Source organism: Sinocyclocheilus rhinocerous, unplaced genomic scaffold, assembly GCF_001515625.1.
Source record: "Sinocyclocheilus rhinocerous isolate Xijiao unplaced genomic scaffold, SAMN03320098_v1.1 scaffold2515, whole genome shotgun sequence".
In the NCBI taxonomy this organism is placed as follows: domain Eukaryota; kingdom Metazoa; phylum Chordata; class Actinopteri; order Cypriniformes; family Cyprinidae; genus Sinocyclocheilus; species Sinocyclocheilus rhinocerous.
The window spans coordinates 289,665-302,842 of NW_015637115.1; the positions used below are offsets into that span (position 1 = coordinate 289,665).

At 40.0% G+C, this 13,178-nt stretch overlaps 1 protein-coding gene across 1 annotated transcript in view; it reads left to right on the forward strand.

Moving 5' to 3' along the window:
* Positions 1-13,178, forward strand: part of LOC107748449 (cadherin-like protein 26) — a 25,551-nt gene that overhangs the window by 4,344 nt on the left and 8,029 nt on the right. Inside the window, exons 2-14 of the mRNA XM_016563222.1 lie at positions 1,911-1,964; positions 2,516-2,611; positions 3,152-3,307; positions 3,435-3,582; positions 5,073-5,248; positions 5,324-5,452; positions 6,188-6,370; positions 6,714-6,985; positions 8,015-8,157; positions 8,287-8,508; positions 9,171-9,392; positions 9,588-9,718; positions 10,047-10,109. Of these exons, the coding sequence (XP_016418708.1) occupies positions 1,911-1,964; positions 2,516-2,611; positions 3,152-3,307; positions 3,435-3,582; positions 5,073-5,248; positions 5,324-5,452; positions 6,188-6,370; positions 6,714-6,985; positions 8,015-8,157; positions 8,287-8,508; positions 9,171-9,392; positions 9,588-9,718; positions 10,047-10,109 (1,995 nt within the window). The remainder of the gene's footprint in view (positions 1-1,910; positions 1,965-2,515; positions 2,612-3,151; positions 3,308-3,434; positions 3,583-5,072; positions 5,249-5,323; positions 5,453-6,187; positions 6,371-6,713; positions 6,986-8,014; positions 8,158-8,286; positions 8,509-9,170; positions 9,393-9,587; positions 9,719-10,046; positions 10,110-13,178) is intronic.

Sequence of the window (13,178 nt, forward strand, 5' to 3'; positions counted from 1 at the left end):
GAACCTGGCAGATATCGGGAAGAAAGAGAGTGGCTTTCTTCTCGATGCTCTGGTTTCGCCTTCCTAACTTTTCGGTACCTCCGTCGAGAAGTTCAGGGAGGCGAAGGTGCGCTCAGCAGCCTTCAAATCCTTAATTCCCCGAAGGTTCAGGTCTGAGCCCGAACAACCCAGGGGTCCTGGCCCATCTCGGTCTGAGGATCAGAGACGGGCACAGAAGGCAAGTGTCGCCGCGGGAACCATGGTGGGTGAGTATGATCCATTTTTATAAAAATATATATTTAATACGCTGGTGGTTGTGTGTATTCCATCTGCGAGCTTTCTTTGCAGTGTTTTCCGGTACCTGTATGTTTCTGTCCTTTTCTAGCGTAGGTACTCGTGAGCACCCACTCTGCTGGATTCAGAAACTGGGTTCTCGACTACTGGCAGTGATTACCTCACTCGTCAATGTTGTATCCAGTCGGTATGATGGCCCTGGTTCCGGTTTCATGCTTCCTGGATCATGCGGCCAGATCACAGGCTTCTGCGGGAGCCTTCTTGATCATCAGGCCCCCGGCACGGCACCGCAAAATTTCCTGGACGTCCGGGCTGGGCTTATGCTTTTAGGCTGCCCTGTCTGGTACGCCGTATCGAGGTCGTCCTGAGGGGCTTCCTGGTCACCAGGATATCCCCTCTTGCTGAGGCATCGAGCGGGAAGTATAGGTGGCATTTGGGAGAACCTTCTTGTAAAATGCTGTCTCAGGCAGTGCTCCCCTCATCTCAGAGGGTTATCTTTGAGCTTGCCACTCCTGTTTGGCTCAGTACTTCCGGACATCTGTGAGCAGATGCTTGGGAAGCTCTTAAATCCATGCTTTGGTAAGTGCACACGATAAGCTTTGTGCACTTTCTGAAATCCACATGGTGGTAAGTGTGCACGCTGAGCACTTTGCACACTTTCTAAAATCCACATAGTGGTAAGTGTACACGCTAAGACTCTGCGCACTTTCTGAAATCCTGTATGGTAAGGGTTACACATTATTAGCCTCGTTCCCTTTCTCTGAGTTGGTTTAGACCCTGGTACCTTGGGCTCCACTCAACCAGTGTGTCTCTGTTGACACACTTTTGAAGAATCGCTCCCCTCACCATTGAGGGTTATTGTGAGCATGGTGCTTTCTTTCGAGCGTTTGAATTCTCTCCCTTTCTGAGGAGTTGGATTCCTCGCTCCGTGGGCTGTTCTCGTGGTAGTGTTTAGCAGTGCTCCCCTTTATCAAAAGGGTTGCCTATGAGCACGCTACTCCTTTCTGAATTCGGAGTTCTCCTCTCACATGACCTATGTATCCTCTGGATACCTACTTTAACAGGGTGTTGCTACTAAGGGTCTGTTGAGACAGTTCCTTCAGCATATGCAGAGCATGCGGTAGCCCCTGTGTGACAGGCCAAGACTTAGTATGATGCTAGGCTCTTGGTCGTATCCCCTTAAAGGAATCTATTCCTGATTCCAAGCCTTGAGCTCTACCCCGGGCCCAGGAGTCTAGCCCTAACAGGTAAGTTTTTGGGGTATGTAGCCTAGGCCTTTTGCCGTAGGTGATAATGTCACAGACAGCCGTCTAACGTCCTAGGGGCAACTAGTTCCCCATAGCGACCCCTAGAAGACGCAGTTCGAAGTTCCCTTGAAGTATGTTTCAGACATGGGTCACGACGAGGCGCGACCCCTAGAAGACACAGTGTCTCGTTCCCTACTCAGGGAACCATGGTTACATAAGTAACCTGAGACGTTTTATATCCTAATAATAATATATTTGTGTGCTTAAACATGACAATGATACATAAAACTCATTCCTCAGGCACTAAGAAGGGGTTCTATTCAATCTCTTGTTAGTTTATTGATGGTATGTTTATTAATTAGTATTACCCTGTTTTTGTCTATCCACTAGGTTGTTGACGTGGCCACTTCCAGCAAAAATTATATCAACAATCGGGAAAAGCGGGTAGGTAATATAAAAGACCAAATCAACACTTAATATCTCAGCTCACTGTTTTGAGATAACATGTCCCTCAACTTCAAATCCCATAATACAAGATAATACAATACTTAATTTAGATTTAAATACACACATATTACATCACAGTAGAAAAAAAAAGAAAAAAAAACTATCTTTGAAAGACACCTTACTATCAAACAGAAGATTTTAAAAATCAGTCAAAATCTTCAGACTTCATCCTTAAGGTCTTTCCATATTGGGTTCAGTGAGTTTCACAAGGACACACAGGATCGAATGAGCTTTATGTATTTTTTTTTTATTTTTTTTATATAATTTAAAGTAATAGTACTTGTTGTCCTAACTTAATATATCAACTCTATTCTGTCAAATTATAAAGGAACAAAATGTTTTATTTCTTTTCTTTTTTTTTCTTTTAATCTTGAAAGCCTGTTTTCCCAGAATTCCGGAATCAGAGAAGTGTTCCGTTTGAATCAGAAGTTTGTTTGTAGCTTTTTTAATAACTGATCACTCATTACATCTCTCTCTTTATCTCAAAGGATGCTGTTCTTATTCGTTCAAAGAGAAGATGGGTTCTGTCCACCATTGATCTGGAAGAGAACATGCCTGGACCATATCCCGCTATAGTAACACAGGTAACTTCACCCCGTCACTGATCGTTCAGCCTGTTTGTGTTCCTCATTAAATCTCTTCACGAGCTCTGTCTTCTTTTCTGTGTTACCATATTCGGGATGTTTGGGTAAAGTTGTATTTTTCTAGAGAGCCTACAGGCTTTCATTATAGCACATGAGTATTCTACTTGCTAGTAGTGTTAGGTGGAGGAACATTATTCTGGAGAACAAAAATATTTTTGCCATGTTACTAAAAGATAAATACTCATTTGTAAGTCTCTTTGGATAAAAGTGTAAACAAAATGAATAAATGTAAATGTTAAATGTGTACAGTATGGACAGTATGTTCACTAGCATTTAGATGACCTCAAAGCTAGAGACATAAAACTAAAATCCATAAAACTCAATGCTGATTTGGTAGGGTTTTTCATGAGATGTCATTTGGTTGATGTAGGCTTGAATGTCATAATGGATTTACAATCTTAATAATGGATGCAAATACATGAATCATCATAAATTATACTGTACGTGATTGTCATGTATTTTTGGTTTAATTGATGCTAGCTGTACAATGACAAAAAGGAGGACAACACCATCAAGTTCCGCATCAAAGGACAAGGGGTGACAGAGAAACCACTTGGTTTGTTTAGCATTGATGAAAAAACTGGGATTGTATACGTACACCAGCCCATCGACAGAGAAGTGTACCACATCTTCCACGTAAGACAAAACAAGATTTGTTGAAATTGTAATGACACTAATGCAATACAATACAGCGGAATTCAAAGAATGGACTGATTCAGTTTATATTGATGTAGTCCACTGTGGCTTTTTGATTCTTTTGTAGGTGGACTTTGATGTGCTGGACAGGCAGACTGATGCCATGGTGGACAAAACGCTGTCATTTAATGTAGAAATAAAGGACAAGAATGACAACAGACCTGTGTTCACTCCAAGCACTCTCCGTGTATCAGTTCCAGAGAACACGCCTGAAGGTTCAGAGAACATTTTACTGCATATATGAAGATAAAGCCTGCTTTTTTCCCTTATAACGCTTTCTTCAATCATAACTTAATATACCGTATTGTCCCGAATATAAGACGATATTTTTTTCTTGGAAATACATCTGAAAAAACGCGGTCGTCTTATATTCAGGGTCTAGACCAGGGGTGGCAAACTCCGGTCCTGGAGAGCCGCAGCCCTGCAGAGTTCAGCTCCAACTCCAATTAAAAGTTTTTAAAAAGCCTTTTTCCAAAAGGTACATCTGGAAAAAGGGGGGGTCGTCTTATAATCAGGGTCGTCTTATATTCGGGCCAATACGGTACATACAGAGACTATAGTAATTTAGCCATTTGTAGGGTGACTTACCCTAAAAAGTGTAAACATTGACGTTATGTGGTGCTTTCAAAACGTTGCTTTGTTTGTTTAAGCATTCAGACCAGCTCAATACAACAACATTGACTAAACCAATGGTGCGAGTTTGGGGCGGGGCTAAACTTTTTTTTCTACCAAAAGCAGATGGGGGAGTGGCCTGAATGCTCTGGGGAAAAAAGGTCCAAAAGCTGTCAGTGGGGCAGTACCCTTTCAATAGGTACATCTTTGTACCTTATTTACCCATAAAGGGTGCACCTTAATACCTTAAAGATTCATATTAGTACCTAAAGTGTACATATTAGTAGGCCTGTCACGATAACAACTTTTTGTTGTGCGATATATTGCCCCAGAACAACTTGTATGAAGATTTTTCCATCTACAGATTTTTCCCTGACCTTCTTTTCTCTGTAAATTAAGGGTGCACACTATTGCTGAAAAACACAATCACTACTCAGCAGTCAGATGTCTGTATGCACAAAGGCACAGATCCCTAAACAAGACCATATCTGCAGATGAAACTCTTTTTGTAGAAGCATTTTTTAAATTTGAACTAGCACCTCATGACTACACCACGTTATGTACGAGAAGCTGCAAAAGACACAGGCGCAAGTGGAATGTACAAAACATGGTGACATTAATTTTTAAGTAAATATAATGGGCGATATATTGCGTCACCAAAAATTATTGAGGTCATGTACATATATTGCGCGACAAGTCGATATATTGATTATTGCGACAGGCCTACATATTAGTAACTAAAAGGTACATATTAGTACCTTTTGAAAGAGTACCGCCCCATTGACAGCTTTTGTACCTTTTTTTTTTTAAGTATGGAAATCTGTTTGAAAACATTAATTATATTTGGCGACACAGAAATGACACGCTCTAATACTGTTAGAAATTCAGTGTTATGGTTTTTAGATTTATCAAATAATGAGGAATATTAGTGTTCTTGATATAATAATTAATTGTAATATTTTATCATACTATAACTTTTAAAATGTCAAAACTTCCTTCCCTTTCCAAAAGAAGCAGTTATTGAAACTAAACTGTTAAAGATAAATGGCAAGCAGAAAGATTGTTCTCTCTTTAATCATTCTTGTTTTAATAGGCGTACTCCAAGCAACATTACAAGCTCATGACAATGATCAGAAGGATACTCCTAATTCCCAGTTCACCATGAGGGTGGTGTCACAAGACCCTGCCTCACCAAAATTTACCATGAGGGACATGCCTGGGACCGCTACAGTCAAACAGCTCGCCTTCACGGGATGCTTTGATTATGATGTGAGTAACTGATGTCGAATGCAGGTTTTCAGCATTTTTCAGTATTTCTAATCTCTTCTGTCTCCCGTATTTTAGAAAGAAAAATCATATAAAGTGCTAGTCGAAGCGAGGGATCAAGGAACACCCACAATGTTTTCAACTGCAACTGTTATTCTGGACATCACTGATTACAACACCCATCCCCCAGAATTCAGTTCGGCCACGGTGAGTCAGGCTAGTCACTCAATCCCAGTTTAAAATGCACACAACTATAAGGAAGCCATGTGTAGATTGATGTGTTAAGAAAATGTAAACACTGTGAATGTGTAGTGCTTTCAAAACATGCTGTCTGACATTGAAACATTGGGTCAGCCAATGGCGTGAGTTTTGAGCTGACCAATGACAGAAGTGGAAGCCAGTTACTGGGAAAACGATTGTACATAAATGTTGAAAGATAAAAGAACATTGCCAGAAGGTTAGCCAAAGTTCTGAATTAGTGCCTAGCAGCATTTAATGGTTTTGCTATATAGTTTTCCCAGTAACGTTTATAGAACATTCACTCAAAGTTTTTAATAATGATCTCAAAACTGTTTTGTGTTCTAAAAATGTTTTTTATGCATCATCCATGGAGTGTTTTTTTCCCTGAAACTTTTTTTTAATGTGGCTACTTGTTTCAGAACATTCAAATGTAACATTCCCATTAGATTAGCAAAATAATCAAATGGAATGTTCTTAACATTATAACTAAAAAAATTTAAACATAAAAAAAAACTAGACATTTTGAACACTTAATAGAAAGAATGTTTTGATAACTTAATGGGAACTTTAGAAAATAATTTTATTAGAACACATTTTTAAAAATGAAATACTATGAATTATTTTTATTTTTTTTTGGCTTTTTAATGAACGGTATCTGATATGATATGCTTTGATATAAATGAATATATGCGTGTGTAACAGTACAACACTGAAGTGATGGAAATGGAATTAAAAGAGATTCTAAGAATCGGCATCAAAGACAAGGACACACCGAACACGCCTGGTTCAAGAGCGGTGTTCTCCATCCTGAAGGGCAATGAAGAAGGAAATTATAAGATTGAGACAGACTCCAAAACCAATGAAGGTGTGCTGTCTGTTGTCAAGGTAAATGCCATTGTTCCCTTTAAATATTTCATACACTTCTTAGAAAAGCTTAAAGGAATAGTAGATATAAAAGAAGATATTGAAGGAATGTTGGTACCAAAGAGTTGCTGCTTCCCATTGACTTCCATATTTTTTTTCTCCAAACTATGGAAGTCACTGGTTACGATCAGCTGTTTGTTGGTGGTATAGCCATTGCTTCTTTTCCGTTGAATTCATAGAAATGAAAAACAGACTTCACCTAGTTTACACACCTACTTATTACAGTGATTTCTTTCAATACACATGCTAGTTTCACATTGGGTTCACAAGATGGACAGCTTTTAATATGCTTGTATTTTCACAGGGGAAGAATTTCGAGAAAACTGAGATCACAGAGCTGGAGATAGCAGTCAAAAACGAGGAGAAATTATTTCAGTGTGTTGATGGAAAGGCCGAAACAGGTACCACACCAAAGCCAAACACTGCCAAAGTGGCAGTGAAAGTCATCGATGTGAACGATCCCCCCGTGTTTAAGAAGCAAGTAGAAAAAGTCTACCGGAATGAAAACGGACCTCCAGGAGATGTGTTGTTCGTGCCCGAGATCAAAGATGAGGACTCGGACGTTAACAAACTCAGGTGTGGATGAGCTGCACAGCATCAAATTACTCATAAATTAAAACCGGTTAATTTTTGAGGATTTGTATGCTACTTTTATTAATTTTTTTTACTTGTTCTTACTTTACTTTTATTGTATCATAATTTTATACAATATATAAAATATCATATAAAATTATATGATAAAATGTCAAAATATGTAATGTATAATATAATATATCAAATTAGGTCACTCTTTAGTTTAGGGACCAATTCTCACTATTAACTAACTACTAACTATGACTAGGGTTAAGGGATCCAAAATATGGTCAAGCAGAATAAAGCATTAATATGTGCTGTATAAGTACTAATAAACAGCCAATATGCTAGTAATAGGCATGCTAATAAGCAACTAGTTAATAGTGAGAAGTGGTCTCTAAACTAATGTGTTACCTAAAATCATATGTCAGTTTCATTATGTACACAAGCATTCAAAATTTTGGGGATTTGTAAGATTTTCTAAGGTTTTTGAAAGAAGTCTCTTATGCTCACAAAGGCTGCGTTTATCTGATCAAAACTACAGTAAAACAATAATATTGCGAAATATTATTACAGTTTAAAAAAATCTGTCTTCTATTTGAATCTATTTAAAAGGTAATTTATTGCTGTGATCAAAGCTGAATTTTCAGCATCATTACTCCAGTCTTCAGTGTCACATGATCCTTCAGAAATCATTCTAATATGCTGATTTGCTGCTCTAGAAACATTTCTGATTATTATCAATGTTGAAAGTTTTTAGGATTCTTTGATGAAAGTTATTTTCACTTTCACTTTTCACTTTGATGAAAAAATTATATTTTTGAAAGCACTTTTTTGAAATATATTTTTTGTAACAATATAAAAGTCTTCAATGTCCGTTTGAATCAATTTAATGAATCCTATATAATATATATAATTGTATTATATAAAATGCAAATATAAAATAAATAAAACATACAGTTTGCACCAGAGATGTAGAGGAAACTGGACGGTGATGTAAACGTGTGTTACAGTCTGTATATGTGTATGCAGGTATGAGTTAATACAAGACCCAGACAAATGGGTGAGTGTGGATCCGAAGACAGGAAAGATCACCACAGTTCAGACCATGGACCGGGAGTCTCCTTTTGTCAAAAATGGCACCTACACAGTCGTGGTGCACGCTATAGATGACGGTAAGCATCATCTCTATCTCTCTGTTCTCAGTATGTTCAACACGATCCAAACTTTTGCAAACACATTCTTAAGAACACTAATTTAATCTCTGCTGTTACTGACTTTTTTTTTCCACATGCTGTTCACAGGACAGCCTCCAGCTACAGGTACATGTACTGTAGTGGTCTACCTAGGTGACTTAAACGATAATGCTCCCCATCTCATCTCCAAGAATGCGGTCATGTGCGGGAACAAAGTCAATCATGTGGATGTGAAACCAAGAGACCTTGACGGCCCTCCGTTTGCAAATCCCTTTACCTTCTCTCTGGGGGAAGAGCTGAAGAATCTCTGGAAGCTGGATCCCACCACAGGTCAGGCCATGCACATTTCATTTACTTCATTTACAGTTACACAGATAATGGTTGAGGACGTTTCACCATTTATCTGGCTCCATCAGTTGGTTGCACAATAATAAGTTAATAATAAAATAATAAATTTCTTTTTGTGTCTAGTAAAAATATAAAAACATGATACATTTACATGAGAATTGCATTAGATACTAAGACTTGTTTATCCAAAACATTTCTTGAATTTGACTAATTGCATTGGTAAGAAGCTTTTTCACTCACACTTTAGTTTAGGGGCCAGTCAGTTCTCACTATTAACTAACTATTAGTATTGACTTTTGCCTCAATAAACTCCTAATTTGCTGCTTATTAATAGTTAGTAAGGTAGTTGTTAAGTTTAGGAATGGGGTCAGATTAAGGAATCTAGAATATGGTCATGCAGAATAAGGCATTAATATGTGCTTTATAATTACTAATAAACAGCCAATATGCTAAATATGCATGCTAATAAGCTACTAGTTAATAGTGAGAATTGGTCCCTAAACTAAAGTGTTACCAATGAGACATACCTCTAGTTCCTTGACAACTAACTGAAATAAAATGTTTACATTTTATTTGAAGAAATAGAAATGTTTTGTTATGGTTTTAGTTTTAGTTAACCCTGTTTTGCTGGGATTGTACCATAGGAACGAACACCTCTCTGATAAGTTTGACGAGTCTGCCATATGGAAACTACTCCGTTCCTTTGAAGATACAGGATCAGCAGGGGCTGCAAGCAGAAGACGTTCTTCAGGTGGTTGTGTGTGAGTGCACGGGAATCAACACGTGTCGTGGTCGTCTTCCTTTCTCCTCAAGACTGGGCCCAGCTGCCATCGGTCTCATGTTTGCCGGACTTCTCCTACTGGCCTGTGAGTTTCAATGAGACAAAAGACAAAAAAATAAAAATAAAATCAAATACAGTCTACAACAACAGTTCTGCTCCACTAATTTATTTGTATAAGCACTTTTGTGAGAGTGCAGTACATATAATGGCACATACTTTTACTCCACATGCGTTGTTGTGTAATATGCATGTTATCTAATGACACCTTGTTGTTTTGCAGTTCTACTCCTCTTTTGTTTCCTCTGTGAATGTAAAAGCAAGAACTTTCAACACATTCCTCTGAACCTGGAGGAGGAGGGCAACCAAACCCTTGTCAAATACAATATGGAGGGAGGGGGCGCAATCTATAAGGTATGTGAAACTGTCAGTCTTGTTGAGAGTTTAGAGTTATGAATTTAGTAGAAGGAACTGTAGAAACTATCCATTGTGCGCCTGTATTTTTTTGAATGAGATTGAGTTGTATCTGCATCAAAAATCCATTTAGTTTCACTACAAATTAGAAGGTCATTTATGTGTAACCGTATTTTTTCTAGGACATTCCAAAGTGTTGGTCCAAAATATTTGCAAATAAAGCCCGAACCTGTTTACCTGAGAATATTTGGTGCCATTTTACAAGCAACACCTGTGGTCTAAGCAGAACATGTGGTCATCATTTTGCCTGTATTTTTTTCCTTCTCAGTCTGAGACAGTGTTTGCTTCAAATGGCAGTTGGAAGGAAAGCTTGAAAATTGCTTCTGCACCGGTAAATACAAGCTTTTTTTCTCTCTCTTTTTTTTTTTTGCTTTTCTCATTGGCCTAATGCCTACATGGCCGAAAGCCACAGGATTAGACAAGTATGTTGTTGTATTTTGGCACAGTGAACAGGATCTCAAGATGAGTTATACTGAATAGAAAAGCTCTGCATTGTAGCGAATCAGCTCATTCATGGGGAAATATGAATAATTGATTTGTTAAATCAAATGAAAAATGGTGTGTCTGATTGGTCCAGACGCTACAGCATGTTGCTACACGCTGTCTGTAAGACTAACACATAAAAGCAGGCTGTTAACTACACGCTGGTAATATACACTTGTTATTATTTGGTTGTCAAGCTTCTTTTACATGTTAGGATCTGTTATGACAAATTTTCATGTCAGAATCAAATGATTTCATGTGTCGTTACAGGGTGCCAAGCACCTTTTTGGCACCAGTGGCAGTTTGGCACATAGTGGAGTTTTGTGGTGACTTAAGTCCATATAGTGCTGTAGTTAGTGTAATATACTGTATATACACTACTGTTGAATGGTTTTGGGTCAGTAAGACTTTTTTTTTTTTTTAAAGAAATCACTACTTTGTTCATCAAGGATGCATTAAGTTGATCAAAAGTGACAGTTAAGACATTTATAATGTTTTAAAAGATTTGTATTACAAATAAATGCTGTTCTTTTGAACTTTCTATTCATCAAACAATCCTGAAAAAAAAAAATATATAATACATTTTTCAACATTGATAATAATCAGAAATGTTTCTTGAGCAGCAAATGAGCATATTAGAATGATTTCTGAAGGATCGTGTGACACTAGAGACTGTAATTAAGTAATTATGCTGAAAATTCAGCTTTGATCACAGGAATAAATTACATTTTAAATTTTTTATCAAATAAATGCAGCCTTGGTTGGTGCGTATGAGATTTTAAAACATTTTACCAATCCCAATCTTTTGTGCAATAGTGTATACAGTCTATATACCGGTATATATATATATATATATATATATATATATATACACAGAGAGAGAGAGAGAGAGAGAACATAATCAGTATGTGTATTGGAAAAAAACAGCTTTTAAGTTAAAAAAATCTCTGTGTTCCATGGAAAAATTGTTATACCTGTTTTGATGATGAATGGAAAGTGCTTGAGCTAAATTAGACAAGATACATATTTTAGACACATAGTTCTTCTATAACTTTTTAGACAAACAGTTTAACAACAATTATACATACATATGTAAGAGATAATGCACGGCTAGCTGTTTATTAAACAATTTTAATGCATGACGTGGAGGCCCTCCGCGGAGCTGCTAATAGGCCATTATCACACTTCCGCATTCGAAAAGCGTTTCAAATAGTAGCGTAAAAAAACTTCCGCTGCAGCCTTGTATAGATGGCTGTGCCCATAGCATGGGATTGTTGTGATTTATGTAAAATTCAGCACAGATACGTCTTCTAAAGTCACCAAACTCTGTTTACAATCATTAATTGAGTATTGTGAAACCAAGGAAGATGGTTTCATAATATTCCAACGTATATTTCGTGATTTAAAGGGGGGCACGCAAGCCATACTGTATGCGTGTCAGACTTTTGTACCTGTTTTGCCCCCGTAGTCCTTCCTGTATTTCCTTATTTGGTCATTTTCCTGTCCTTGTTTAGTCTGATTGTCTTATGTGATCCACCTGTGTGTCTCCAATTATCCCTAGCATTTAAGCTCCTGTATTTGCGTTTCTCCCCTATCGGGTCTACTTCGTCTGTACATGTGTCATTCCTCGCTGGATTACCCCAGTGTTTCGTGAATTAAAAAGACTGTTTATTATACTCCTTGTCTCCATCGTTCCTCAGACAGTGTAAGTGTGACAGAAGACCCGACCTAAATCAGTTTAAACTGCGTGATTCCACTCCGTTTTGTTTCTCGTTTTTCTCTCAATGTTTTTGTTTCCGTGGTGTGCCCTGGATCCCCTCCTTTGCCCCGAATTCCTCCTCCTCCTGCTGGAGCAGGGGAAGCGCTCGCTCAAGGGTCATACCAGACTGTTTCTGGCGATTGCCCATCTCACCACCTACCCGGATGACGCACTCTGCGCGTTCTATGACGCCAGCCTCAACCCCACGTGCAAAGCGCCATCGTCCGAAGATGGCCCTTGAGCAGAACTCGCCGCATTTGTGGAGTGGACACTGGCGAGACACAGATCCCCGGTCACCGTCTGTCCCGAGCGGGATCTCGCCGGTGCCACTCCAGACCCAGAGCCCAGCCCACCATCTCCCCGCTGTGCGGAGCTAAAGCCAGAGCCCACTGATGACGGAGAGCCCATTCCCACCGCGATCTACGAGCTAGCGCAATGCCGAGCGACTGAGCGGAGGATCGCCCCGGAAGGAGAGCCCAAGCCTTCAGATCAGGTGTGAGAACCGGCGACAATGCCCGCCACGAGGGAGAAAGCCGCGGACGGTGTGAGCGCGGAGAGGAGCTCCGCCCCCTGCACCGCGGCTGAGGGTGAGCTGAGCATGACATGGCGAAAGTGCCAAAGCGAGGAGGAGAGCGCTCCCGTCCCCGAATCCAGTCCAGAGTGCCCTCCAGTGCCCGCTCCTAGAAAGTGCCCTCCAGTGCCAGCTCCTCGTAAGCACCCTCCAGTGTCCGCTCCTCCTGAGCTCCATCCTGTTCCCATGTTCAGTCAAGAGGGGGCTTCTGATCCAGAGTTAAGCCCTGAATGCCCGGAGACGCATAAATGCCCGCCCTCCCACCTGCTCCTGCCTCCTCCACCGCTGTCGTCTGGCAGCCCCTCTGCTCGCCCTCAGCCCACCATGCTCTATTGGGCTCCTTCCTCCCGCCAGCTCCACCTTGGTCCTCAGTCTCTCCGGCTCTGCCGCGGATCTCCGCCTCCGCCTTGGTCGCCAGAGCCCTCGGCTCCACCCTGGACCTAAAAAGCACCCTCCCGGATCCTCGGCATCCCCCTGGCTCGTTGGCTCTCCGCCTCGGGCTCCTCCACCACCTGCTCCGCCGCCGTTGGTCGTCCCCCTGGAGCCGGCGGCCCTTCCTCCTCCATGGCTCCTCCCTCCGTCAGCTC